The sequence below is a fragment of the Lolium rigidum genome, chromosome 4 (genome assembly GCF_022539505.1).
Source record: "Lolium rigidum isolate FL_2022 chromosome 4, APGP_CSIRO_Lrig_0.1, whole genome shotgun sequence".
Taxonomy (NCBI): domain Eukaryota; kingdom Viridiplantae; phylum Streptophyta; class Magnoliopsida; order Poales; family Poaceae; genus Lolium; species Lolium rigidum.
This window is the reverse complement of record NC_061511.1, coordinates 262,468,246-262,492,466: the sequence shown is the minus strand read 5'-3', so window position 1 is coordinate 262,492,466 and position 24,221 is coordinate 262,468,246. Positions and strand designations below refer to the sequence as shown.

At 45.0% G+C, this 24,221-nt stretch overlaps 3 protein-coding genes, 1 long non-coding RNA gene and 1 other non-coding gene across 5 annotated transcripts; 3 read left to right on the top strand and 2 right to left on the bottom strand.

The window, feature by feature from the left end:
* Positions 1–7,398: 7,398 nt before the first annotated feature.
* Positions 7,399–11,934, bottom strand: LOC124707645 (putative respiratory burst oxidase homolog protein H). Its single transcript, XM_047239309.1, has 15 exons — positions 11,589–11,934; positions 10,869–11,031; positions 10,746–10,794; positions 10,544–10,657; positions 10,038–10,460; positions 9,555–9,941; positions 9,362–9,457; positions 9,131–9,246; positions 8,950–9,052; positions 8,738–8,826; positions 8,501–8,651; positions 8,267–8,416; positions 8,043–8,171; positions 7,877–7,955; positions 7,399–7,787 (listed from the first exon to the last, which is right to left on the bottom strand). The coding sequence occupies exons 1-15, from the start codon at positions 11,932–11,934 to the stop codon at positions 7,678–7,680; spliced, it is 2,505 nt and encodes an 834-aa protein (XP_047095265.1). The 3' UTR covers positions 7,399–7,677.
* On the top strand, positions 8,283–9,393 carry LOC124707647. Its single transcript, XR_007004949.1, has 3 exons — positions 8,283–8,678; positions 9,027–9,168; positions 9,253–9,393. It is a non-coding gene; the product is annotated as an uncharacterized LOC124707647 (long non-coding RNA).
* Positions 11,935–15,216: 3,282 nt separating the features above from the next.
* Positions 15,217–19,659, bottom strand: LOC124707646 (protein PECTIC ARABINOGALACTAN SYNTHESIS-RELATED-like). Its single transcript, XM_047239310.1, has 11 exons — positions 19,330–19,659; positions 19,178–19,228; positions 18,995–19,085; positions 18,461–18,537; positions 18,172–18,260; positions 17,931–18,050; positions 16,821–16,937; positions 16,475–16,618; positions 16,268–16,391; positions 15,973–16,164; positions 15,217–15,681 (listed from the first exon to the last, which is right to left on the bottom strand). Exons 1-11 carry the CDS (start codon positions 19,657–19,659, stop codon positions 15,319–15,321), a joined length of 1,698 nt encoding a protein of 565 aa, XP_047095266.1. The 3' UTR covers positions 15,217–15,318.
* Positions 19,660–21,720: 2,061 nt separating this feature from the next.
* TRNAE-CUC lies at positions 21,721–21,793 on the top strand. Its single transcript has one exon. It is a non-coding gene; the product is annotated as a tRNA-Glu (tRNA).
* A 593-nt stretch (positions 21,794–22,386) lies between these two features.
* LOC124648681 lies at positions 22,387–23,175 on the top strand. The gene is made up of 3 exons (XM_047188397.1): positions 22,387–22,479; positions 22,600–22,814; positions 22,899–23,175. The coding sequence occupies exons 1-3, from the start codon at positions 22,387–22,389 to the stop codon at positions 23,173–23,175; spliced, it is 585 nt and encodes a 194-aa protein (XP_047044353.1).
* Positions 23,176–24,221: the final 1,046 nt, after the last annotated feature.

The window sequence follows — 24,221 nt, the reverse complement described above, 5'->3', positions numbered from 1 at the left end:
CTAAGATCATGCCACTCGGGCCCTAGTGACAAGCATTAAACACAACAAGATTGCAGCAACAATAACTTCATAAACTTTGTAGATAGACAATCATAATGTAACAATCCATCGGATCCCGACAAACACAACACCGATTACATCGGATGAATCTCAATCATGTAAGGCAGCTCATGAGATCATTGTATTGAAGTACATGGGGGAGAGAATACCAACTAGCTACAGCTAGAACCCGTAGTCCATGGGGGAACTACTCACGGAGCATGATGGAGGCGATGGCGTTGATGGAGATGGCTTCCGGGGGCACTTCCCCGTCCCGGCAGGGTGCCGGGACAGAGACTTCTGTCCCCCGAATTGGATTTTCGCGATGGTGGCGGTGCCCCTGGAGTCTTTCTGGAGTTTCGTCAAGAGTTACGATGTTTTTAGGTCGAAAGGGATTTTATAGGTGAAGAGGCGGCGCAGGGGGGACTGGGGCGCCACACCACAGGCCGGCGCGGGCCCGGGCCAGGCCGCGCCGCCCTATGGTGTGGTGGCCCTCCGGCCCTCTCCGAATCTTCTTCGGTGTTCTGGACGCTTCCGGGAAAAATAGGAGGTTTGGTCTTCGTTTCGTCGAATTCCGAGAATATTGCCCGAACAGCCTTTCTCGGAACCAAAAACAGCGAGAAAACAGGAACCGGCACTCGTGGCATCTTGTTAATAGGTTAGTTCCGGAAAATGCATGAAAACATCATAAAGTGCAAGCAAAACATGTAAGTATTGTCATGAAACAAGCATGGAACGACAGAAATTATGGATACGTCGGGGACGTATCACTGCCACCGGAGGAAGTACATGCTCTACAAGAGCACCACCGGAGGTACGTCCCAGCCGGGTGAAAGATTACATCATCGCCTTCCTCATCGTGGTGATCGTCAGGATCTTGTTTTTCTGAGTGGTCTCTCATCGTATGTAAGATGTCATGGCATGGTAATCTCACCCTATTTGAATTGTTGTAAGGATATGGACTTGTGATTTGAGCAACCAAACAGCAGATTCTTGTTCTCCTGCATGCAAGATGGGCTGGAAACGGGCAACCAAACGATTGGGCCTGGGTTCCTTCTCCGGCGCGCAAAAGGCCTCACAGACTACCAAACGACTCGCCAAAAGTGGCCCATGGCCCGTTCGCGACGCGCAATGCCTCCCATCTCGCTGCGCAGGCATGCAGGTTTTTGGCCCAGGCAACCAAACGTGCCCTAAAAGCTGATATTGCATATGAAGTGATCTTCCGGCTAGATTTGGCTCCTTGTATTTTTCTGATACAGACTGACATCTTATTTGTTGTATTTGCATTTATAGAAATTAAGTTATGCATTTAGCAAGTTGAAAAATATTTTAATTATTTAACATGTTTTAAGTTGGAAGAAAGTCCATTTTTAGTCCTTGAATTCTAGTGAAAGTTCACTTTTGGTCATAAAACTTTCATTTGGTTTAAAATAAACCTTGAACTCTCAGAATCGGTTGAGTCGCACGAATATCTGTCATGGGTGGCAAAAAAACTCAAGTCAACGGTGCAAGGACAGAGAGGCGGGATGATGATGATAGTCACGATGATAATAGTCAAAGCAAGTAAGCCTTCATGGTGCGACGCTTCAAGTGAAATTGGTAGAGAGAGAAATCGATCAAGAGATTAGTTCAGGTACATAAGGGTTTCTATTTTTTGCATTCAAGAAGTTGGGTTTGACATCTCAACTAACTTAGCTTGGTCTGGTTCAAAACTAATTTTGATTGGTTGATTGTTTCTTTTTTCCCTGTTAGTGATTTTCTCAACTCAATTGAAAAGGGGATAAAAAAAAGTGAACTATTTCGAGAGTTTAAGGTCTATTCTAAACTAGAAATATCTTTTAGAACAAAACTTTAACTTCTTTAAAAGTTTAAGGGCGAGAAGTGGACTTTCTTCTTTAAATTATTTTTCAAAAAAGCCATACGGTCTAGTGGTGAGAGTAGAGAGATATCCCCAGATGAGTTGCCGCTAAAAAAAATTCTCAAAGCTCGCCTTCTAGGCGTTGTAGCAATTGACAGAATTCATTGGAAGCAGATTTGTATCAAAGAGGAAGACGCCATCTCACAAAAAAAAACTCCACCTTAAGACCCATGGACGACGTAGGAAAAAACATATATCAAAATTAATGGGGGAGCATGCACTACAGGTGACGAGGTATTAACTAGTCAATGCCTACAGAGTGTAGACTTAGAATTTCGTGAAATTAGAGGGCAAGTAGAACTCAAAGGTGGTCAAATAAATAAAGGCGTCTAACTAGAAAGAAAAATGTGGCTAGGGTTTAACAATGATCGATCATTTCTTTGACCTCAACTTCACCTTTATATAGGAGGCGAAGCCGATGTTTTTCGTGATGTATAAGTATACAAACCTTGGGACGCGTTGGGCATTTTCATATATTACTACAAGTTTCTCTATATTGACTCTACTCCTTCGAACTGCATGTCTTCAGCTTCATGGGCCTCCAAACCTTCGGGTCATAGGCCTTCAACTCCTTAGATACCTGAAAACATAAACCAGAAGTATACACGTGACATGCTCATTAGGCATACCCATGTCAGTAGCCCCCGAGATTTTATTCGAGTCGTAGAATCGGGTAAAATATCCATCCTTCATATCTTTTGCAAATACTTCGAGTCCATGAAGACGCTATTTTTATTCGACATCTATATTATACAGGGATATTGGTAAATGAGGATGGTTCATCTGACGGATCAGGTACCAGTTAATTGCTCTTGTGGCAAATCCTCATAAACCTACTTCAAGTTCGAGTCCCCAGACTCAAACCTGGGATACTGGCGTAACTCAGGACATGTAGGACTTATCAAAAACTTAATTCCAGCTAAGTTATCGGGTACCCAACGCGTCCGCTGGGATTTTCTTCACATCTGTTGATGTGGATAAAGTGGGAGAGCGCATTCGGGTGCGATGCCGCACCACACCGGACGAATCCTGGTGTTTTACCTTTGTGACCCTTTTACAAGTCACGGTATTCAGAGCTTTTACAGCGGTGAACGTGCTCTGAGAATATATTGTCGAGTGCCTTTAGTCGGCTGATGGAATGCTCCATTTCACCGGGTTGCACCATATCTTCGGGTTACTATATTTTATTGAGTAAAATCTTGACGCTCCTGTACATGACGAGTTTATAAAACTCGAAGATGTCTATCCACTGCCGAAACCCTTCGGGTTCATCTATGTTGATTTGTTGTATTGATCTTTCTATATTGATAAATTTCTTTGGGTGCGCGACCAAAGCTTCCGATGTGAGTAGCCCCCGAGGCTACAATCGAGTGTTTGCTGGGTGTAGGCTTAACTTGCTTGTCCCTCAATTCCATATTTTTCCACTATCTTGCATCTTATTGGGAGCAAGAACAATGCTCCCAATAAGAGTAGCCCCCGAGCCTATGATCGGGTGCTTGCAGCTGGACATAGGCTCCAAAATTCATGCCGTGCATCCTATATTGTCTCGTCGACACGAAAATTTCCTTGCCCCTGGCGTTAGTGCTGACGAAGGTAGTGTGTTGTCGACTCTTTAGACTGTGACAGTCAGTGGACCACTGTTAGTAGGTCCAGTATGACTTCCCTTCCCCCACGTTGCACTTAGTGGGGTTCTCACATCCTCCAAAGCGCCCGGCACGCGCGCAGTAACTCCGTTACTTCCATGTGGAACTTCAAAAATATTTTTACTTTTCTTCCACGCATAGGGTTAGGATTATCTCTTCTCCATTGAACGGTCGATCTACTGCGCCTTCCCGGTTAAAAGGTAAACCATGCGCCTCAATTTTTCCCCTTCTCACACCGCCGCACAAAGCCGTCTTCGCCATTGCCGCACGCACTCTGCTCCTTGCTCCCACTTCGCGCCCTAGCTCTCCCTCCTCCGCCATGGTTAGGTCAAAGCGCGTCAAGAACACCACCGGCGGCACCGCCAGTGCTAAGCCGGTGGAACAGAAGAAGGTGTCCGGATGGTATAGATCGAAGTTCAATCCAACAGAGCACCGGAAGCACAAATTGTCTTCAACCACTTTCAGGACCTCATCGGCACTCTGGGCAGAGAAGCGTGGGCACAACTTGACTGCCTTGGAGATCCTAACCCTTGATCTATCACATATGTAGGCACCATTATCGGCTAAAAAAATAGGACTACACTTATGGATGTGCATGGAGAGAAGACACCTCGAGTTGTGTGAGACCCCGCCCTGACACATATATGTCAAAGCGGTGAATCTCCTCATGCGCCAACCTAGGATAATTGGCCACATGTTATGAAGTCAGATAATACATGAATATCATTACATAATAGACCCACAATGCTACAAATGATTTATATGGCCATTGACACAAGATATTACATCATGATAAACATGGCTCAAGGCAGAGTGTTTAGTGGCACCGGAAGATATAACTAAGGCAATGGCTTGGAGGGGCTCTGGCTAGGCTATGATAGAAGATGATCCTCATCGGAGATATGGCATACAAAGCCAGCCGGTGAGTACATTGAATGTACTCGCAAGACAAAGCCAAATACCATGAACAAACCAATAATTATGCAAAAAACAAGCAGTTGTATATTTTGTTCTAAGGATGGAAAGTAATAAATTTAAATATAATCAGAAAGATAGACATAAAAATAGCATGGCATAGTAAACAAATCATGGCATATCAAAGAATAGGGGTATTGCAAGTATAGACTCCAAGCCAGGTGAGGTTGGATCGTATACTACAATCAAACAAGACTTACCTGTGAGGGGTCGGCGGTTGTACAATATGGTACTAAGTATAACAAGTAACATATTTTCTCGGTCACATCATCATGCATGGTTGATATTGGCGAGCCCTGATGAGTCCAAAAGGCGACATGTTTTTTATTACATAAATATATTCTTTTTCTCTCGTTACATGCTCTATCTAGCTTTGATTGTGTCCTAAATGAATTATTGCAAGTATTGGTTAATTTTCATGAGAGACTTGAACAACTAGTAGTTTTAGTAGGATTTTATCACTTTTCCTTGTATTTGATGTGTGCGTAGGTGTTCTGAACATTTATGGACAAAGCAAGAGGAAAGGAGCCAAAGGGAGGCAATTGGACGAGTTACAGGCACCAGGACTTGGCCATATCAAATGTGGAAAGGAGTTAAATTTTCCATCACAATATAATAAATATCTAATACCATGGTATTGTAGCTCTTGTTTATATGAATCCAATGAGCAGAAGAACACCTCAATCAAAATTCGCATGAAGAAATGACGTCCAATACACTGAAGGAGGGAAGAACCTTTAACGACCACTCGTACAGTCGTGATGGCCATAATGTATGAACGTATGGACCTCCATCAAGACCGTTTTGTTAAACTGAACAACATTTGTAAGGCCCGAAGGCCATATCTGGTGCAGAGGTTATCCCAGACGCAAAACCGACCTTCGGTAACCTATATAAGGAGGGGAAAACCCTAGCCACCATAACAATCTCACTCACATCTTGGCACTGCGGAGCTGTGCCGCCGCCATAGCTCTTCACCAACACCTCCATCAAACCATTGAAGGAAGATAAGAAGAAGGCTTGGGACAAGGAAGCCTGGACATCAACATTATCTACATCTCCGAGTTCATCACCGATTCTGCCATCCATCGCGTTGTAATCCAAACTCTATTGTGGATCTTATACATGTGTCATTTTTCATCCATCCATGTTCATTCGTATGATGTTTTGTGCCACTTTTCTTGAGTAGTTTAGTTGGGGATATGGATGAACCCTAGTATCAATTTAAAATGAAAGAAAGATCTATATTGTTTAATTGTAACATGTGAAAGTGGTGGTTATCTTCAACGATGTTGTTTGATGTGCAACATGCAATATTTGTCATTAGGGACATTGCAGGTAATCATCGTTGAGCATGGTTGGAGATACGTGGACGTACATGACAGCAATGCGCCAACATTAGTGATTGTTAGGTGGTCCAAGGATCTCGATGTAATTTCTATTATGTTTGGGATGCTTTGTACTTCTTGTGAACTTATGAAATAGATTTAGATCTTTCTCCCAAAAAAAAAGATTCAAGCTACTCTTGAAAGGAAATTTCAAAAAGCTACTCTTAAAAGGAAATTTCACACGATTGGTTGTGTGTGACAAATCTGAAGAAATTCTTGCAAAAAACCTCCAACTTTGACCACGGAATCGAGAAGATACAGTCCACAAAACTCGGTGCCGATGGTCAGAACTGAACCTTATCGGCGACACACATATTTTTCGTGTAGAGCTCGTCTTGATTCGAAGCAACATTGTGCTAATCATTAGTGGGTAGGATGAACAAGTTTGGAGAAACTGACAGTTGGCATGAGTTGGGATACTTTTAAGCTCGGTTTAACTTATCCCGCTAGAAACAGTCGATTCGAGTATTGTTCTTGAGCTGGCTCTGGAGTGCTTACATGTGAGCAACCAACTAGACCAATTTCATCGGCATGTTGTCTGACACGACTATCTCCAGGCTACCAAACGCGGTCTACACCTAGGGTCGACATCCCTTAGGGTCCGAGTGAATATACTATGGAGCATCAGCTAATATGAGTTAAGGGCATCTCCAACGGGGCGACGCAAACGGACGTTTTGCGTCTGCGCGGATAAAACATGCGTTCCAGCGGCTAGACGCAAAACGTCCGCAGCGTCCGTCCTGACGCAAACATGGACCAAATATGCGACAGAAATGCGTCTCTGCGAACGCGTCCGCGCGTCCGTTTGCGTCTGTTTGGTCTGCATGGCATGTAGCCCTCTCTCTCCTCCTTTAATCACGCATGCGGTCATTTCTAGCCACACAAACAGAATCTCTCCCTCCCTCTCCTCTCTAATCAGGCATGCGATCAAATAAATGCGTCCGTGCCCGACGTAGACGGATATAAAAATGCATCGCGCGGATGGAGAGCCCTAAGAAAAAAGGGTTTTCTGGAAGGCATATCCCCCAAAAAGCAAAAGCCGCCCCACATGGGCAGCGCTTGCCGGCGTTCACGTCTGGTGCTGGTCACTTCCCGTCGCCGCCGCTGCACCAACAGAGGTCAGCCGCCGAACCCTCTTCCCTTGCTCCCTCCTGCCCTCCCGCCCTCTCCGCTCCGTTGCGGTTGCTCCACGATAGGGCTCGCGCCTCTCGGCGCCCAGAATTACCCGACGGCAGCTAGGGATTCCTCCGACGGCAGCAGGGTATGAAGGTATATCCGTGGAAAATGGGTTGGTTCCTGTTGGTAGGGTGGATATATCGAGCCAAGATGTGGAGCATCGTTCAGAATTTATGCAGTTTGATTCAGTTTATGGAGCTAAAGAGCCAAGCCGGAGGGTAATCGTGTTTCAGCAAAATGAGTAAATGAATCGCTTTAATTTTGAGCCAACGTCAAACTCGATCCAATCAATTTTGAACCGAGCCAATTGCCTGTTCAAGTTCCAAATTTTTCTAAGAAGCAATCTGACTGGTGAAACAAGAAAAATACATGAATTTCCTCCTCCTATCTATGCACGGAAGCAGCGCTAACTAATGCCACATACTTTAAACTCCATGTAGTTTGTACACCAATATGTGCCCCAGCTCCCGGCAACACTTGCAGAGCTAGAGCTGCTACACGATGCTAGGACGCTACCAAATTTCTTTCTTTCCTGACCTTAGAAGTTCTCCTTGTGGAAATGGAACCGCGTTGTTGTTGTGTGGCTGAATTCTATTGCAAGGTCCTTGAGTGTTTTTGTGAGCGTTGGAGATCCGCAGTAGAAAACACCTGTGGATTTATGCAACACTTTAGTATCTCTGTGCTGTTAAAGTGTAAAGCATGATCCTGCACTTGAATTTTGATCAGATGTGACTCACCTATACGAGCGTTCTTGTGGGTATTGGCCAAATCAGAGTACACCTTTCTCCAGTTTGGCCTTGCGAAATGTGTCCGGATCTGCGAAAATAGTGATCAGAAAAGGTTAAAACCATGACGTATCTGAATCTATCTGCAGGTTAACAGGGGCAGTGAGAAGGGGGAAACCTTGCTGCCCGATACGATGTCCACACCGTCTTTTGCGTGTTGGAGGGATTGAACCATGGCAATCAGAGCTGACCTTGCATCGCCTTCCTCATACACACTGGTCAGGTAGTTGTGCATCTCGATTGCATTCTGTATAGCGAGAGATTATGTTACTTTCTTGTTATGGAAATGATAGTGAAAAAGTGAAGTTCCTCTTTACTGAAGCAGTTAGAGTTGAGTAGTACATCACGATCGCTTTCAGCAACTTCATTCATGACACCTTTGAACCATTCAAAGGAGCCCTGTTCCCTAGTAACCCAGTAGAAGTAAGCTCGGCTTGGCCCATTGCTCTTAAAGGTGCCGCCTGACTCCTCGTCCTGCATGCTTTGCATCTCCTGTTGAATCCAACTCATTCTATTAATCCTACATTTGTACTCATGTATGAGAAAGAATTTCCAGTAACAGCTGGAGAAGTTTACTTGACTGGACTTAAGGTTGTGCAGGAGATCCTTCAGTATGCTGATGAACGGAGTTGCACCGATTCCAAGCCCAATAAGAAAAAGAATGTCATATTTCTTGTAATTTTGAGCAGGTGCACCGAAAGGGCCATCTATGAAGATCTTGGGAAACCTAGATGAACAAAGCCAAGTCACCAAGGTTAGTGCAATAAACATATTCTCGAGCAATTCCTTCAAAAAAACTGAAGGCACATTCACCTAGTATCCTCTCCCCGACCTTCTGCTATGACTGTGGTTTCAAGTCTTGAAAGTGTGGCCTTCTTGGAACTAACTTCTTCTTCACAGGCCTGAATGAATTATTATACCTTTCGTCAATTAACTAATATAAATACAGTGTAAGCTCATGTTAATCTTGAACAAATTGTATTTTTCTCCCCTCCCTCACTCCCTGTCTCTCTTTTTCTACTGACCTTCCCAAATACATTCCTTAGTTCTGTTGTCCAGTCACCTAATGTTCGGATATGTACACTCAAATAATCGTCTCCAGGTGCAGAAGTGATGGAGAAGGGATGCCTGCAAAAATTGAAGAAATTCTGAAGCCAAAGCCTTTGAAAATTCATGAGCTGGAAAATGAAGATGATGAGAAAGTACCATTCAAAAGGCGACACATCTGGGCATTTTACAAAGAGGTACATCCCACTTTTGTATTTGAAACTTGCTGGCTTCTTCATGTAAAGAGAGAGCACATTTCCTGGGTATATTGCTGCCTGCAGGACACATTTTGGATCATTAATGAGCAGTTCTCCTGTGGCACTTGCAATCTAGAATGTGTACTGAAGAAAACACCTTATGCGTGGTATTCATGTATAATCTATAGCTTACCTTGATGACACTCACTCCGTAATTCTTTTCGCGAATTCTTCTGGTAGCTCTCTCGGAGGCATAGAAGAGAACAGGAACTGCCAAGTACATCCATCCCTGTGTAAACACATCCAAAATTGCAATTTGAGTTTTTATGCATAAATATTAAATTCAGAAAACAACTACTCTTGCCAAATAGATGTAGGAAAAATACCGTTCTCTTGTACCACTCCTTAGTGAGGAATATGAAGTAGGAATGCATCACCAGGAGGATATATGCAAACACCAGCAGGTGGTGGGCATACCAGAAGGCATTGAAGCCAGCAAGGTGGTGCAGCGGCGACGGCAGCTTCACGACGCTCCTCCTGAAGGAGTGTGTCGCCAGTGTGAAGGAGAATGACATTATGAGGATCAGGAGGATGCCAGTCCATCCTGGAGTGCTTGCAAACAGTGATCCCCATGTTGGTTGAACATAGTTGAAGAAGGGCCCCAGCTTCTCCTGGAACTGGTCACTTGGACACGAGACCAACCTTGGGAAGTCGCAGGTCAGGTGAGCAAGTGTATGAGTACCTGCTCCAATTGCAATTGCCAGTGCAATAACCTGGATATATCGTGATCATTAGATGCGGGGAAATGATGGTTCCATTGTCACAAGATGCAGTCCTAGAAATGGCACGGAAGCCCACTTTATATGTACCTTGTGGAAGTTTATGTTATCGTCAAATGGTATGACATTGCTGAGAGCAGTTGATCGGAGCGCTGTCAATGTGTTTCGGCACACCGGGAGCAGTATAAGGGCCATGTTCAGCTTGGTTGTCTCAGCGGCACCCTTTGCGATGCAGACACAATAGCCCATCACGTCGAAGACCTCCCGCCTCCTGTATTGCACAAACTTGAAAATGAAGAGGGCAATGTTGACGATTCCCCACAATGCAATGACCCATATCCTCTTCCAGTTCTCATGGATGAAGTCAACAGTCTTGGTCATACGCCTCTGCATTGGGCTCCGGTAACTGGAAGGAACCATTGTCTTCGCAAGGCTTGTTGACGCCTGGTCCATCTGATCTTGTGTTCCCTCAGCCATTACCATCCGACGGAGTAGCTTCTCCAGCTGCCAAATCTGCATCAGGACATAACATGAGCATATATTTGTGTATGCGCTTGCTGCATCAGGAAGAAGAGAAGTTTTTCATTTCCTGTCACCTCAATGTAACCGCGACCATCAGGGTCCAGCTCTTCCATGATCAGCGAGGCGTAGGTCGCGGCATGTTTCTTCAGCTTCGAGAGCTTGTTTGCTGAGGCGCTGAGCACGATAATCTGTATATGGAAGTAAAGACTGAAATTTATAGAAGCACCGTGGAATGTGGAGAAGGGCGGGCAGATTCAGAGATGGTACGCTACTGACCTCTTTAACCTCATCTTCTGTGAGCTTTCCATCACCATTCTTGTCACACCTGATTGCAAAACAATCTCATCAAGATGCCAGAAGTAAGCTTTGCCAGTGAAAAGAAGGAAGGTAGATCTTTACATGTCAAAAAATATCCGTAGCCGTGCATCGAAGTTATTGTCAGACATCTCCTCCCAAAATTCCTTGAGCTGTTCTTTCGAAAGTCCTTGGTCTGGATCGATCTTCCTTCTCCTGGCCATCGCCACGAAGACCTCGCCTGCAAATTCCTTGGAATCCGCCATGCCTGCAAGGAGCAGAGCAGTTCTGGGCTTAGAGGTTCAGTTTCTGCATTCTAAGAGTAAGAGCCAGTTTCCACGATACACTGGTATTTTCATGTCTGTTTTATAGACTGCAGCCGTAAGTATGTGCAATGATCTTGTTTTTGGTTTATTGTTCTTGTTGTGTAAAACAAACTAAAGACCGTCTGAGAGTTACAAGGAACCGAATAATTCATGTCGATAATCGACATGCACGAACGCCCTTTGTTCAGATAAACTATTACAGTCTTGAACAACCAACGTGGCTGGTTAAATTAGAAAATAGTATATTGTATCTCACGAATTGTACGTTGATGTGATTATTTGACACCGTTTAATGATCGATTGAAACACCATTGGAATCTGCTCTTTTTGAAACGAAACGAAACTCCACGGATATGCAAAGATGCTTTACCGAACCGTCAAGCTAACCACTGTCACCGCTCGAAAGAAGGCTACCGCTGTCGGCGTCGGAGCATCAAGATCGCGGACGCAGGAAGCAACAAGGTGAGGTGACAGCCGCTCGATCGTAATTCGTACGTACCGATGCATTTGGCGAAGTTCTCCTGGTGGAGGCGGCCGTCCTCGCCGCTCATGTCGTCGAACCGCTTCTCGACGGACTTCCACCCGTCCTTCCCCGCCGACGCCTTGTCGAGGAACCGGAGGCCACGCAGCGCCGGCTGCGCGCTGGAGTGCGAGCGCTTGAGGCCCATGACGGAGTCCGGCACCCGGATGGAGGTCACCCTCGACGCCAGCCGCTTCATCCCGGACGCCAGCCGCGACGGCTGCTTCCTCATCACCGGCCCCGTCGTCGCCGGCGGCGGCTGATGCTGGTGCTCCGGCTCGTTGCCGAGCGGCACGTCCACGTACCCCGCCGACGACGACTCCATCGCGTACGTACGTGCACCGGCGGTGACACCACGCGCGTACTGCGCACCCTAGCTAGGCGCACCACCACCGCCTGTAGCTTATTTTGCACAACGACGCGAGGCTGCCGGTGGGCGGGCGTAAATTTGGAAGGGATGAGACGGGAGGAGAAGGGAGGAGAGGAGAAATTGAGGAGAAAATATGGCGCGTACTGCGGAGAGGGGACGTGCCAATTATAGCCGTTGCGTTTGCATGCGCGCGGCCCGGCCGGGCGAGCGAGCTCGGCCGCTCGGCGTGGAAGAACGCCGAGTCTCTGTTTGTTCTTCTGGCTTCGTTTGGGAAGCAGGTGGCCACGGACCTCGCCGTGGCGCACCGGTATCCTGTGGCCGTGCCGTCCAAGCGAGTCTGCCTTGCCCTGCCCAGCTGTGAAGCCTGTGATCCTGTGAGTGAACCGCTGTACGTGAGTGCCGGTGGGTGGTCGGTGGATGCCATTTGTTGCCAAGACGCCCCAGGCCCAAAACCGTAGATACAACGGATATGTCAAATGATGATCAGTCGTTGATCAAATTATCCAAGAGCTTAACAATAGGTTCGATGAGGTTAATATGGAGCTGCTTAATTATTTGGGCAGCGGTCACCGGGCTGATAAAATCGGTAGTGGTCCCGGCCGTTAGATCGCAGCAGCAAACGTTTTGCATTTTAGCACCTCAAGTTTCGAGAAATCAACCCGCAGTCCCACCAAACCACAACGTGTATATCATGCTGCCCCTAACTATCTTGATATTCACATAAAACGCCACCATGGTGATTTATTATTAGAACAGAGAGTTTTACAACAAAAACCTCTCACTGTGTGTACTATTTTTTTCGATATTACAACAAAATAGGGACACATCATTTTTTTAAAGTAAATGTTACAGAAAGAGGTTAAACAACAATATTTTTGCTATAGATTGATTTACCACAAAAATCACTGGCTATTTTCACAAAAGATGCAACGTATTACAACAAAAATAAAAATGATTGTGCGTTTACATACAAATTCAGCACTAATCATTATATGTACCGTACATACATTTACAACAAACTATCAATATATTTACAATAATAATTAACAACAAAAACAACTTTTTTATTTGGGTGTTTACAATAATAGTCAGTTTTCCATGCAAGAAGAATCTTTACAACAAATCAGTAACATATTTACAACAATAGTTAATAACAAAAGTCATGCCATGTGGAGAGGTAGATAACATACTTACAACAAAATCCACCAACTATTTGTACAAAAGTCAGAAACGATTAAAACAAAAATATATATGTTTGCAAACACTGCAAAGTGGTCAAGCAAAATTAAATTTGGTACATATTGAATTACAATAAAAAAAACACCAACTATCGTTACAAAAATTCACATAGGAATACAACAAAAAAATCAGGTCGAACGTTGAGTGCTGGGCCAACAGTTGGTCTCTATGCACCAGCAATTGGTCTCTATGTGTGTTGAGTGCTGGGCCGAACGTGTGGGCACTAATGGGCCAGATACCAGGCAAGCCAAGGGAATCGCGGCCCAGCGCGGACGCGGAACCGAGCGACCGATCCTTTTCCCCGGATCGGTCGCCGGATGAGAAGCGTTTTCCTAATTATTTGCATCTCATCTCTGAGTCCCATCAATTCATTTGCTTTTTGTTTGAACGGGTCATTTTGCATCTTGTAATACTAGCAAAGTTATCAGACTTGCCGAATTCTATGACAAGAACATATAAACCGTGGATTTTGTAATGCTTGAATTCCAACCTGGCGCATTTATTGATGATATGAAAAAAAGATGATACGTGGTGAGCTCTCTATGAAACCCAAAAATATGTGCTTTATGATTTGGTGTATTTACTTCTGAAGTTGGTGCTGATCTTACCGGTTTCTACTGCGAGTGTTGAAAGATTCTTTTTGGCAATAAGCCTAGTGAGGAGTAAATTGAAAAATAGCATGGACGATGGCCTTTTGACATTTATTGATCAAGCTCTATTCTTGGAAGTAAGGAAGCATGATATAGTTGTGATCCGGACTTTTGGCTCTCGGGTGCAGGCGCACCCTATATACTCTAAAAAATGTAGTAATTTCAAATAAAGTCAAAAAAATTCGAATCCTTTTGGGAATCAAAGATAATCAAGTATTGTACTCGTATAAATTTGTTTGGCCAAAAAATGTTTCACATTGACTTCAGGCAAAAAAATAACAAATCTATGACGAATATAGCGTGAATAGTACTTTAATATAGGACCTTCAAGTCTGTTTTTTTTCACCCAGGAAACAAGAGAAGTTATTCCATGGTGAATCTTTCGTATACGAGTACAATACATGATCATCTTTGATTCTCAAAAACATTTGAATTTTTTTGACCTTTTTTCTGAATTATTATATTTTTTTTATATAGCGTGCGCTTGCTCCCAGGTTCACCCATGCAATTTCGGATATAGTTGGTGCTTTCATGGCAGTGCAAAGGGAGAGAGTGATTGTCCCATGCACGAGACATCCCGTGCATGGTCCACCCTCCTATTTTTTTTCATATTTTAGGGATATTATGTCATCTCACTCTCTCTCTCCTTTCACATTTTGAAACTTCTGTAGGTTTTGAACAAAAAGTGCAATTCTATAACCGTTTGAATATCTGAGTTCATATTGAAGAGAGCTTCAAAAGAAGGCCAACATTAAATATATTTTGATAATATTTGAAAATTGACTTTAGAAACCTAATGAAACTTTGAGAAACTTGATGACACATGGTGAAATTTTATTGCGAAACAGTTTGTTTCACTGAGATTTAAACATTATGAATTTTGCACTTCACCATACTTTGAACTTGTGTTTCAAACTTCGATGAAATTTTGTTCTGAAATAGTAGAGTGCTATTTCTATATTCGTCTTATCTTATGTTCTAGGGGCACGAGTCCTGACAAATGGGGGGAAACAGAAGTGAGAAGCATGGTCTGACAAGTGCATTCCAGTATACACTCGGAAAACATGGGCTGGAAAACAATGTTGGCGCAACACAAGGTGGCAGGAAAAAGGTTGTTTTCCAAGTGTCCCCTAAAGGACACTCCGCAAAGTGTCGGGAAGGTTTCATACACTCAGGAGAAACAACCAGCGGGAAAACTCTAATAGTAAGTTAACAACGCCCTTGGGCTTAATGGAAATGAAAATTATTTGTTCAATTATGCACCAATTTTTTTTTGAAACGGATATACAGCAATCGAACTTTTCATTGACATGTAGTTCTAGGTGAAAGAACTCTACACAGAGAAAACTGGAAGTGGTAACAAATATTTATATAAAACTTACGTTACAGCTTTAAAGGACTGTAACAAACTGATTAATTAAGCTATGGACAATGGCCTGTAGTTTACAATCTAAGCTCTACACATACAATGGGTGAGAGGATTTTCCCAGAGGTCATAGTGTGGGAAGGTGGCTTCAGGGAGGCCAGTTCGTGTCTGGTGAGTGATCATCACATCCTCCACGAAAGTTGCCCATGGCATGTAAGGGTCACCGAAGAACTTAGACATGAGCCCCTTGTCCGGCTTGATAGACTTGAGCCTATGGCGCCCCATGTAGCGGCGGAAGCCGATGATCAGCTTGGCGAAATTGCCACCATGGGTCATGACAAACACGTCCGACTTCAGGCAAACCAGAAAGTCCAGTGCAGCAAGGCTGGTTACATGCTTCTTGAAATGCTCTATTTCCTCCTTGCTTGCAAGATCTTCTTTGGTGACCTGCAATAAAACAAAATAGATCAGTTGTATCTTCAAAAAAAAAAACACCTGCTGGTGGTTCCAAAACTATTCTTACTATTTGCCCAACTATTCTTACTATTTTCATTCCTGAAATTTGTCCAACTATCCAGTGCAGCAAGGCTGGTTAAATGATTCTTGAAAAAATCCACTCTACAGGTGAAATTTTCCCAACTATTCTTACTATTTTCCTTTCTGAATTTGTAGTTTTGCACTATGTCCATATGAAGGCAATACAAAAGCAACAAACAGGATTTGCGGTAAAGCACCTACCAAATTGGGGAACATATTCCTCAGTGGCGCCATTCTATTGTTTCCACCATACACTTGCCCTGATGCAACATATATCTGAGTCTCCTTCGTATATCCCATTGCACGCAGAATAAAACCTATTTCCCCAGGCTCAAGTGGGCAGCGGCCTTCTTTTCTCTTTTCCAATGCTAAAGGCCACAAGTGAGATCCATTCTGCATGCAAGAGAAGAAAGTATATTTAAGCACTCCTCTTCAGGCTCATATGATTATCTGATTTCCACATAACGGACAATTCACATCAGAACATCAACATCACCTTGAAGCGTCTTGGCCATTGTTTCTGTCTATATTCAGCCATCATTGCTTTCTCCTTTCTAGTTCCAACAAAATCACAAAATGATAGACCCACCATCCCCTTCTCGAATCGAAGATGAAGAGCCCTTCAAAAGCAAGAATAACTGAGTGTGAGATATGTAAAAACAAATTGTCAACCTCAAGCAAGTTAATCTATAACCATGCTTACATGTACGGATTTACATTGCCAGTTCGATTCCTCATCCTCGTTGCCAGCTTGTCAGCCATTTCTTCAATGCCAGGTAGAAACTGTAAGGCATGATAATTAACTCTACACCTGAGTCGGTTAATCTTCATTGGAACATTATCGTACCTGAAATGGCAAGCTCACATTACACTATAGCTATAAGTCACAACTTAGAAAGTGACCAAACGGCAAGCAATAGACCTGTGTGAAACTTGCACATGAAAGACTCTAATGTGAAACTTAGTGCAAATTACATACAAGTTTCAAGATATATGAACAGAACAGAACCATGAAAATATATTCACAAAATGCTAGTATTAACACTTACCCCAACCTATCAACAAATGGCTTGATAGACATTATCTTTTTCTCTTTGATCCTTGGAAGCACATTGTCAATGTAAAACTGCGCTGATGCATATTTTGGAATATTTTTTACAGTACGCCTGTTAAAATCAGCATAAATAATAAGAAAAGTTACAATTAAGTTTAATAATATGTTTGTGTTGCACGTAAGCAAAACAACATATGCAACAAGAAGAAACAAATATATTTTACCTCACACAGAAAAGAAAATTAATGTAATCATGCAACTAAATATATAGATTAGCACCATTTTGCAGCATTACTGATATTCGCCAAACATTCAATGGTAGTGGTTCTGAAATGAACGAAGTATCAACCACTAGGAAAATATCTTACCCAGTGGACAGGGCAGAATAGATGGGTTAAATGTTTGTTCAAATGATAAATGGATGAAATGTTGATATCAGACAGTTCGCAAGTAGAAAAAACTATAGGTATCAGCCAGCAAACTATCATGCCATGAAACGCACAAGTGACAACCAATCATGAATAACACATATGACAGCTGCTACTGTGGTTTGAACTGCTATAATAAACTGGGATAACAGTAATACAGTATCAACCAGCTTAGCAACATAATCTAAGCACTGATACAAATGCCCATTTAAGAGGAAGAAATGATAGGAAACAAAGAGAACTTAGGAGAAGTAGAAACCATTGCAATGCCCCAGCAATACAATTTTCTTGCACCCACAAAACTCTCAGAATCCAATAGTGATAATTTGAATTGGACAAGCAGACTTGGGAAGCCATTAATGAGGTTTAAAAGCACATACAACTTGAGTTGCATGGACTAACAAGTTCTTTCATAACAGTATAACATACATGTATGCATATATAAGTTTGCAAATAAGATAACTACACAGCTAAACCACGCAGCAGAAGTCATCTGGTTGGTTTGTTGTTCATAGACATATTCTCTAGGAGTAATTATTCCCTCCTTAGCCATGTTAATGTCTATTTTAATATGAAAGAAAATAGTGCTCCCAAAATTAATATCATTAATGTGTTTATCAAGCTTTTAAACTTGACAGAAGCTAAGACAGATGAAAAGGTGAAACGGAGCAACTAACTTTATACTGGTGAACAGCTCATCCTTTTCTGTGAACCAGTCAGGAATATCTCGAACAATGCGCACATCATACTTCAAATAATTTATAAAATGATCTACATCAAAGATGTCTTCAAATTTCCTGAATAGAAACATGAAGGTTGTCAAATATTAAAGACTTGCAAAAAAAAGCTAACATAATTGATACATACAGGTGTAAACAAGCAGGATTCGGAAAAAATGAAATGTTATTCATCACTTACGTTTGATCTTTCCATATTTGATCTTGCTTCAGAACAGGCAAAATAAGTGTAGCGTTCATTATCTTAGCAATTGCGACAGCATTACATATCTGCAAATTCATCATCTAGCACAGTTAAATAGTGAACGTAGTCAAGATGCATTTAGTACATAAATAATCTGGCACGAGAAGTTAACAAATCTGCATAAGCCAATAGATTCAGTCGAAGTTCAAGCTTGAAAAAAAAAATCATGTGTTGTTAAAGCAGGAGAATTCAAAAGGCAGATAGTGTGAATAGAGCACATACGTACAGCTATCCGTTGCTGATTCAATCCACCCTCAGCGTGGATAAAAATATAGCCAGAAGTTTCATTCTCTGACACAAGATCTGCAGAATAGTAGAGAGAAATAGACAACATCGCTAATTGTCAGAATGCAACCAAGGTTTCAAGTGAATGTTTGTCATGTTTCTTAAGCTATAAGATGGTAAACATCAACATAGGATGAGTGCCCATATACTTTCATCTGAGTCGGGCTATGTAGAGAACTGTCTATCCATTTTCCCAGGAAAAACAAAAAAGGTTATTTGCTTCTCCAACCAGCCAACTTAGTACACAAACTGTGGGATTTCTTCTAGACAACTATACCATGTCTAGCAGGTCAACTGTTTGAGTTACTTAGGCGTGACCGCCACATGGTTTTTTAGCAAATTTTAGTTAGCCATGAGCAGTATAACGACATTTCATTAGTATCAATATACATGGAAAGGACATGGCTGTGAAGTTATGAAACATCTTTCACAGCAGTTAGCAATTTTGCGAGAGTTTGATCAATTTTGTACTTTCCTGAGATCTCATTGCTGCGGCGCTCAGCGCACGGCTTCCAAGACATTGCCGCAACACGCGGATTCTCCCACAGAGAGCCCCGGCCGCTCACCTACACCAAGGCAAACAAACAAACGTCAAAACAGATGGGCGCAAAATCATTCCCCCAGAACCAGATGCAGGCTGAAATCAACATCACTTTACCCCGGGGCACTGGAGCCGAATCCCATCCTTGCGGCACAGGTAGGGCGCGTTCTAAAGGTCCAATGAAGAGACGAGTATTATAAGCATCAGCTATCAGGGATTCCGACGGAGCACAACGAAGGTTGATGGGATCAAGGGAGTGAAGGACTCACGAGGCGTGACCAGACGGACGGGGCGGAGACGAGCGCTGCGAGCGCGAGGCAGGCAAGGACGGCGAGCAGGATCCGGTAGGAGGTCGGGGCGGAGGGCGACCTCGGGTCCTCGAGCGCGAGGAGGGCGCGGACGGGGCCGGGGAGGGGGAACCTCTGGTGGAGCGGAGGGGAGGAGCGGAGCGCGCCGTCCTTGCCGCCGTCGCCGGCGCCGCGGGGGGAGGGGAGGAACGGGGAGGAGGCGGAGGTGGCCGCCTCCGCGTCGCGCTTCGCCGGAGAGCTGGAGGCGCGGGCCGCCGCCGCCGCTACCGTGGCGTGCCGCAGCTCGGCCATGGCGAGATCGGTGCGAGCAGTGTCGCGGCTGCGGTGGCAGTGGGAACAGTTCGTATAGTCCGAGTGACGTGTTCGTCGGCCAGATTTGGTTACGGCCGCGCCTTCTTGTGTGGGTCCAGGATCTCTCAATTTTAGTCAAATTCCATCAAATTTTGGAGGTTTCGGTACGAATGAAAACATTTACTTTCGGTCAAAAATCTAATGTTGATGCATAAATTCCAGATTTGATACTCTCGATTAAGATTTCCACGCATCAAATAATTTAAGTTTCCTAAGCAGGGTAGACCAATTTTTTATACTTCTTCCAATCCATAGTACTCCCTCGATCTCATGAAACATGTTGAGGTTGTAGATACTATTTAGTATCTAAATATATTCAAATTTAATGGGACGAAGGGATTACTTGTCGTGGTTTTAGTCAAATTTAAACTAGAACCACGAGAAATAATCCATCCGTCCCTTTTACTTGAATCAGATTTAGTACAACTTCACACTAACTCTAAGTTAATTAAACGGGATCAGAGAAAGTAATAAAAGTTCTAGATTTGCGAAAGTCAAACTATGATCGAGTTTGTCGGAAAATATATCGGCATTTACCACACCAAGTTTGTTTACTCCGTCTGATCCGCAATAAGTGTCGAGATTTTAGTTTCACTTAGCTTAAATTTTAACTGAGTATTAGATCTGTCATACTGCAGTCGAGAAAGTGATCTTACTCTTGGAGTAGGGATTTATGCATGCTTTCATGAGGACATCCCAACTTCCAAGCATCTGTTGCACCGTCCACCCAACAAACTGGACATGGGGTGTCCCTATCTCTCTCCACAGTAACTGAGAGAGGCGACCAGAGAGGCGACCAACTCTCCGGCGCCGGTTCCGGCTGCTTCTCCGTCCCGAGGGCCTCGTGCTCGTCGGTGGTGGAGGAGTGGCCGGATCCGGCGTCCGGGTTTGTATAGCAGTAGACTAGGTACAGTCTTCGGTGCTAGAGTATGCCCTCCCTGCTTCTCTGCTCCGGCGGCGGCGGTGGCGGGCTTCAATAATATGCCTCCAGATCTGAGGTTGGTGAGGTGGTGTCTGCCTTTGTCAATCGAAGATCTGGCCAGCCTGTGTGTGTGTCCAGGCGGAGTCGTTGAGGTGGCGGCGGCGGCTCGGCTGGGGACTTTTGTTCCCCTCTCTCCGCTCCCTCTTCGCCGGCGTCTTCTCCATCTCCGGCGTGGGGTGCGAGGGGATTTGTATAGGAGTATCGCCGGTACTAGTTGCCGGCAGGATCCAGAGACTGGCTTGGCCGACGCGGGCTGTGTGGCTGCGGGCGGGCGACGCGCTGGTTTTCCATCGACCTTGTCGATCGGCTCCGGTGGCGTGGCGACTCGGATGAGCACGGGGTTCTCCCCGGCCGACGTTCCCCAAAGGAGGCAATCCCGCCGGGCGCGGTGGGTGCGGTTTGAGGTCCACAAAGCAGCGGTGTCTGCGAGGGTGCTCCTCCGAGTTTTGGTGTGTGGATTCCTTCTCCTTCCCTTCCGGTGTCTTCGACGGCGGCGGCGGCGGGAGATGCTCATCGGCGTCTTGCACAGAGATCTTCAGGGCTTCAATGTAATTTTCTTTTTTCGCAAGGTCTTTTGTGCAAAATGTAGGCCCAGCTGGTGCTTCTGGGTTGTTCGTGTTGTTGCTGCGTTGTAACCAAATGTTGATTAATGTATGCGTGGTAACTTCCTCAAAAAAAAAAAAAAAAAACTTCCAAGCATCTGGATCATCATCATGGCCACACATGGGAGGAAGTGCTCATGGCTCTCTCTTCATATAACACCAATTTGTCAATCGTTTGACTCATATCACGGTTTGGTTCTTCCTTGGAGCAATCTTGCAACACATCCTCCGAGCGAGATTGCTCATCTGCTTTCATGGCGCCGTTCTGTTTAGGTTATGACACTCGTCATTCTTTACTTTGCGCACCAATCTTTCACGTCGTTCTGCATCAGTTTTGGAAGCTAACGGTAGGCCCCAATGTGCACATGTGTTATAAATAATAGTTCAGATTAATAATAGTTCAGAATAATACGCAAATCCGTCGTAGTCTAGGTGGTTAGGATACTCGGCTCTCACCCGAGAGACCCGGGTTCAAGTCCCGGCGACGGAATTTTTCGGTACTTTTTGCTCTGAACTTTGCCTCTGACAATACCCTAAACCACAAGTACGTTTCCAAAACAGCTAGCCAAATACCATTGCACTTATTTTTCTCTCGGAGCAGAAGTCACCGCCCATCAACTTCTTTTGGTACCAGCCAGAAGTAGTAACAAGAACTCCTCCTCTGTTCGTGGGCTGGAGCAGAAGTCTGAACCATTTCTGCAACACCATAAGTCCAAAAGTAGGAGAACAATTGCCTATTTATCGGTTGGCCTTGGTGACCAGCAATTTTACCCGCTCAGTTGGACACCTCCCACAGGTAAAGGGGAAAAGCAATCAATTGAACAATTCTGAACATTTGCCTGTGAAAATTCCCCTCTTCATGATATCTGCTACAATGCACATTGCTGGTGTAATCCTGGCTTGCAACCCAATTGGCATCCCTAATGGCGTCCCAGAAACACGCATTTGCGTCGTGGCTAATGTGGCCTCCAGATGATGCGTGTCTCAGCAAGTCCGGTTTGATTATCAGGTAATCCAATTGGGACGGGGAGTCCGGGGCACGGGGTGGCGAGATAGGACAGTAGGGAGAAATCGATCGATGCCATGGCTCTGAGGCAGAGCACGCAGCTCGGCGCGGCCACCGCGTTCTTCGGCGTGCTCTCCTTCGTCCTCGCCATCGTCGCCGAGCTCAAGAAGGTACTAATTCATTTGCTCCAGTGCTACGGCATTGCCATGTCCCACGTGCGCATGCGGATGATGATGTCCGTAGCTATCGCGGAGCAACGCGTGCCTGAGACGAATTCTTTTTGTTCGCAGCCGCCGTACGGGACGCCGATCAGAGGCGCGGGCGTGGTCGTCTGCCGGTTCCCGCCGGACCCGACGGTGGCGCTTGGCGTCCTCTCGGCGCTCGCCGCCGCGTGCTGCGCCGGCATCGGCGCCGTCTCCGTCTTCTTCCCCTACAATGGCCGGCCCATCCCGAGGAAGGCCCTCTTCGGCTACACCCTGCTCCACGTCTTCTTCCACCTCGCCATGTAAGTAATCGATCAAGAACCGCATGGTACATGCTACATACGTAATGTGCTGTCAGTAATAAGTTAATTCGTATCCCTTTTTAGAGGCGTCACGGTGGCCGGTGTGGCGATGACGGTGTGGGCGACGGCGACGGAGGCCGTGCACCACGTCCGGAACGTGCACCGCGACCTCAGCTACGCCTGCCCGACGGCCAAGACCGGGATGTTCGGCGGCGCGGCGTTCGTCAACCTCGACGCCTCGTTCTTCTGGCTCGTGTGCTTCATGCTTGTCGGCAACGTTAGGGACGACTACTTCGACGACCAGGAGCAACGCGGCGAGGCCCGCGGCGGAGGCGGCAGCGCGGGGCACGAGGAGAAGTGATTGTTTCACGACAGGCTTGCATCATCTACAGTTCTACACATTGTAACACTGCGAGATGGCATGCATGTGCGCGCGTATGTATGTCTCCCTTCATCCAAAAAAAAAAAAGATGTTGTCTCCAGATCGAGGAAACTAATGTGTGCCTTCTTTGAATTACTTGCCTGACAGGTAAAGTTAAAAATTGGAGCATGTTGATCAAATCCTCGGATAGATGAAAAGATATGCCCGAAAAACTCATTTCAATAGAAGCAGAGAATCCCCCGCCGGGGGCCGAGAGCCGTAGGATCCCATGATCTACACCGTTCAGATCGGTCAACCCTCCCAGCAAAACCAAAAAATAAAGAGTAAAACGAGAATATATCTCGGGACAGAGGGATTCCCGTTGGTGATGGTGATCTTTTGAAACCCCAGTTATAGTGATTTTTTGGCATTTTTCTTAGTTATACTTATACGGGACAACAATAGTGTCCCAGCATAGGAACACGAAATATAGGGTTCATTTTGTCCTGCATGGCATGTTGTTGCCTTGCTAGCATAGTTTGCATTTGGGTGCTAAAAATAACGCGGCATAATATAATGTGGAGGCCACAGCCGTATCATGGAGTAATAGACACATGGCCTAGAAATTAAGAATGCAACAAAAGTATGGAAATCAAGTCTTCATTATTGGCGTGAAAAAGATGGCACACACACAACATAACAAAATTGCATCTTTAATCTCGACGATCTCTTACTACATCTGCCGACCGCTCAGCAGTTTGGGCTGAAGGAGACGAGCTTGCATGTGTTCTTGCCCGCAGAGCTCTGCTTGAGCACCTCCGCCTCATATGTTTTGTGCGAGCCGTCGAGCCGCAGCGCGTCGACAGTGAGCATATACGTGTCGCCCATCACCTTGCCGCCCAGAACCTTGACGAACCTGAGCCTGCAGTTCGTCAACTTGTTCTGCTCGTCCACCGCACACCTACCTAGCCCTTGGACAAGAGGGCCATCAACCTTGGGGATCGGTCGCCATTCCTCACCAACCGCCGCCATGGGTGCCACGACAA

Excerpts from the sequence above, each read along its gene's own strand:
- LOC124707645 (XM_047239309.1), bottom strand. The coding sequence starts at position 11,934 with ATGGAGTCGTCGTCGGCGGGGTACGTGGACGTGCCGCTCGGCAACGAG. Across the intron at positions 9,458-9,554 it reads AGGAGTGGTACAAGAGAACG|GGATGGATGTACTTGGCAGT; the intron begins GTATTTTTCCTA and ends GTGTTTACACAG. Across the intron at positions 8,827-8,949 it reads TAAGGAATGTATTTGGGAAG|GCCTGTGAAGAAGAAGTTAG; the intron begins GTCAGTAGAAAA and ends TAATTCATTCAG.
- LOC124707646 (XM_047239310.1), bottom strand. The coding sequence starts at position 19,659 with ATGGCCGAGCTGCGGCACGCCACGGTAGCGGCGGCGGCGGCCCGCGCC. Across the intron at positions 18,261-18,460 it reads TGAATCAGCAACGGATAGCT|ATATGTAATGCTGTCGCAAT; the intron begins GTACGTATGTGC and ends ATGAATTTGCAG. Across the intron at positions 16,392-16,474 it reads GGCAATGTAAATCCGTACAT|GGCTCTTCATCTTCGATTCG; the intron begins GTAAGCATGGTT and ends TTGCTTTTGAAG.
- LOC124648681 (XM_047188397.1), top strand. The coding sequence starts at position 22,387 with ATGGCTCTGAGGCAGAGCACGCAGCTCGGCGCGGCCACCGCGTTCTTC. Across the intron at positions 22,480-22,599 it reads TCGTCGCCGAGCTCAAGAAG|CCGCCGTACGGGACGCCGAT; the intron begins GTACTAATTCAT and ends TTTTGTTCGCAG. Across the intron at positions 22,815-22,898 it reads GTCTTCTTCCACCTCGCCAT|AGGCGTCACGGTGGCCGGTG; the intron begins GTAAGTAATCGA and ends ATCCCTTTTTAG.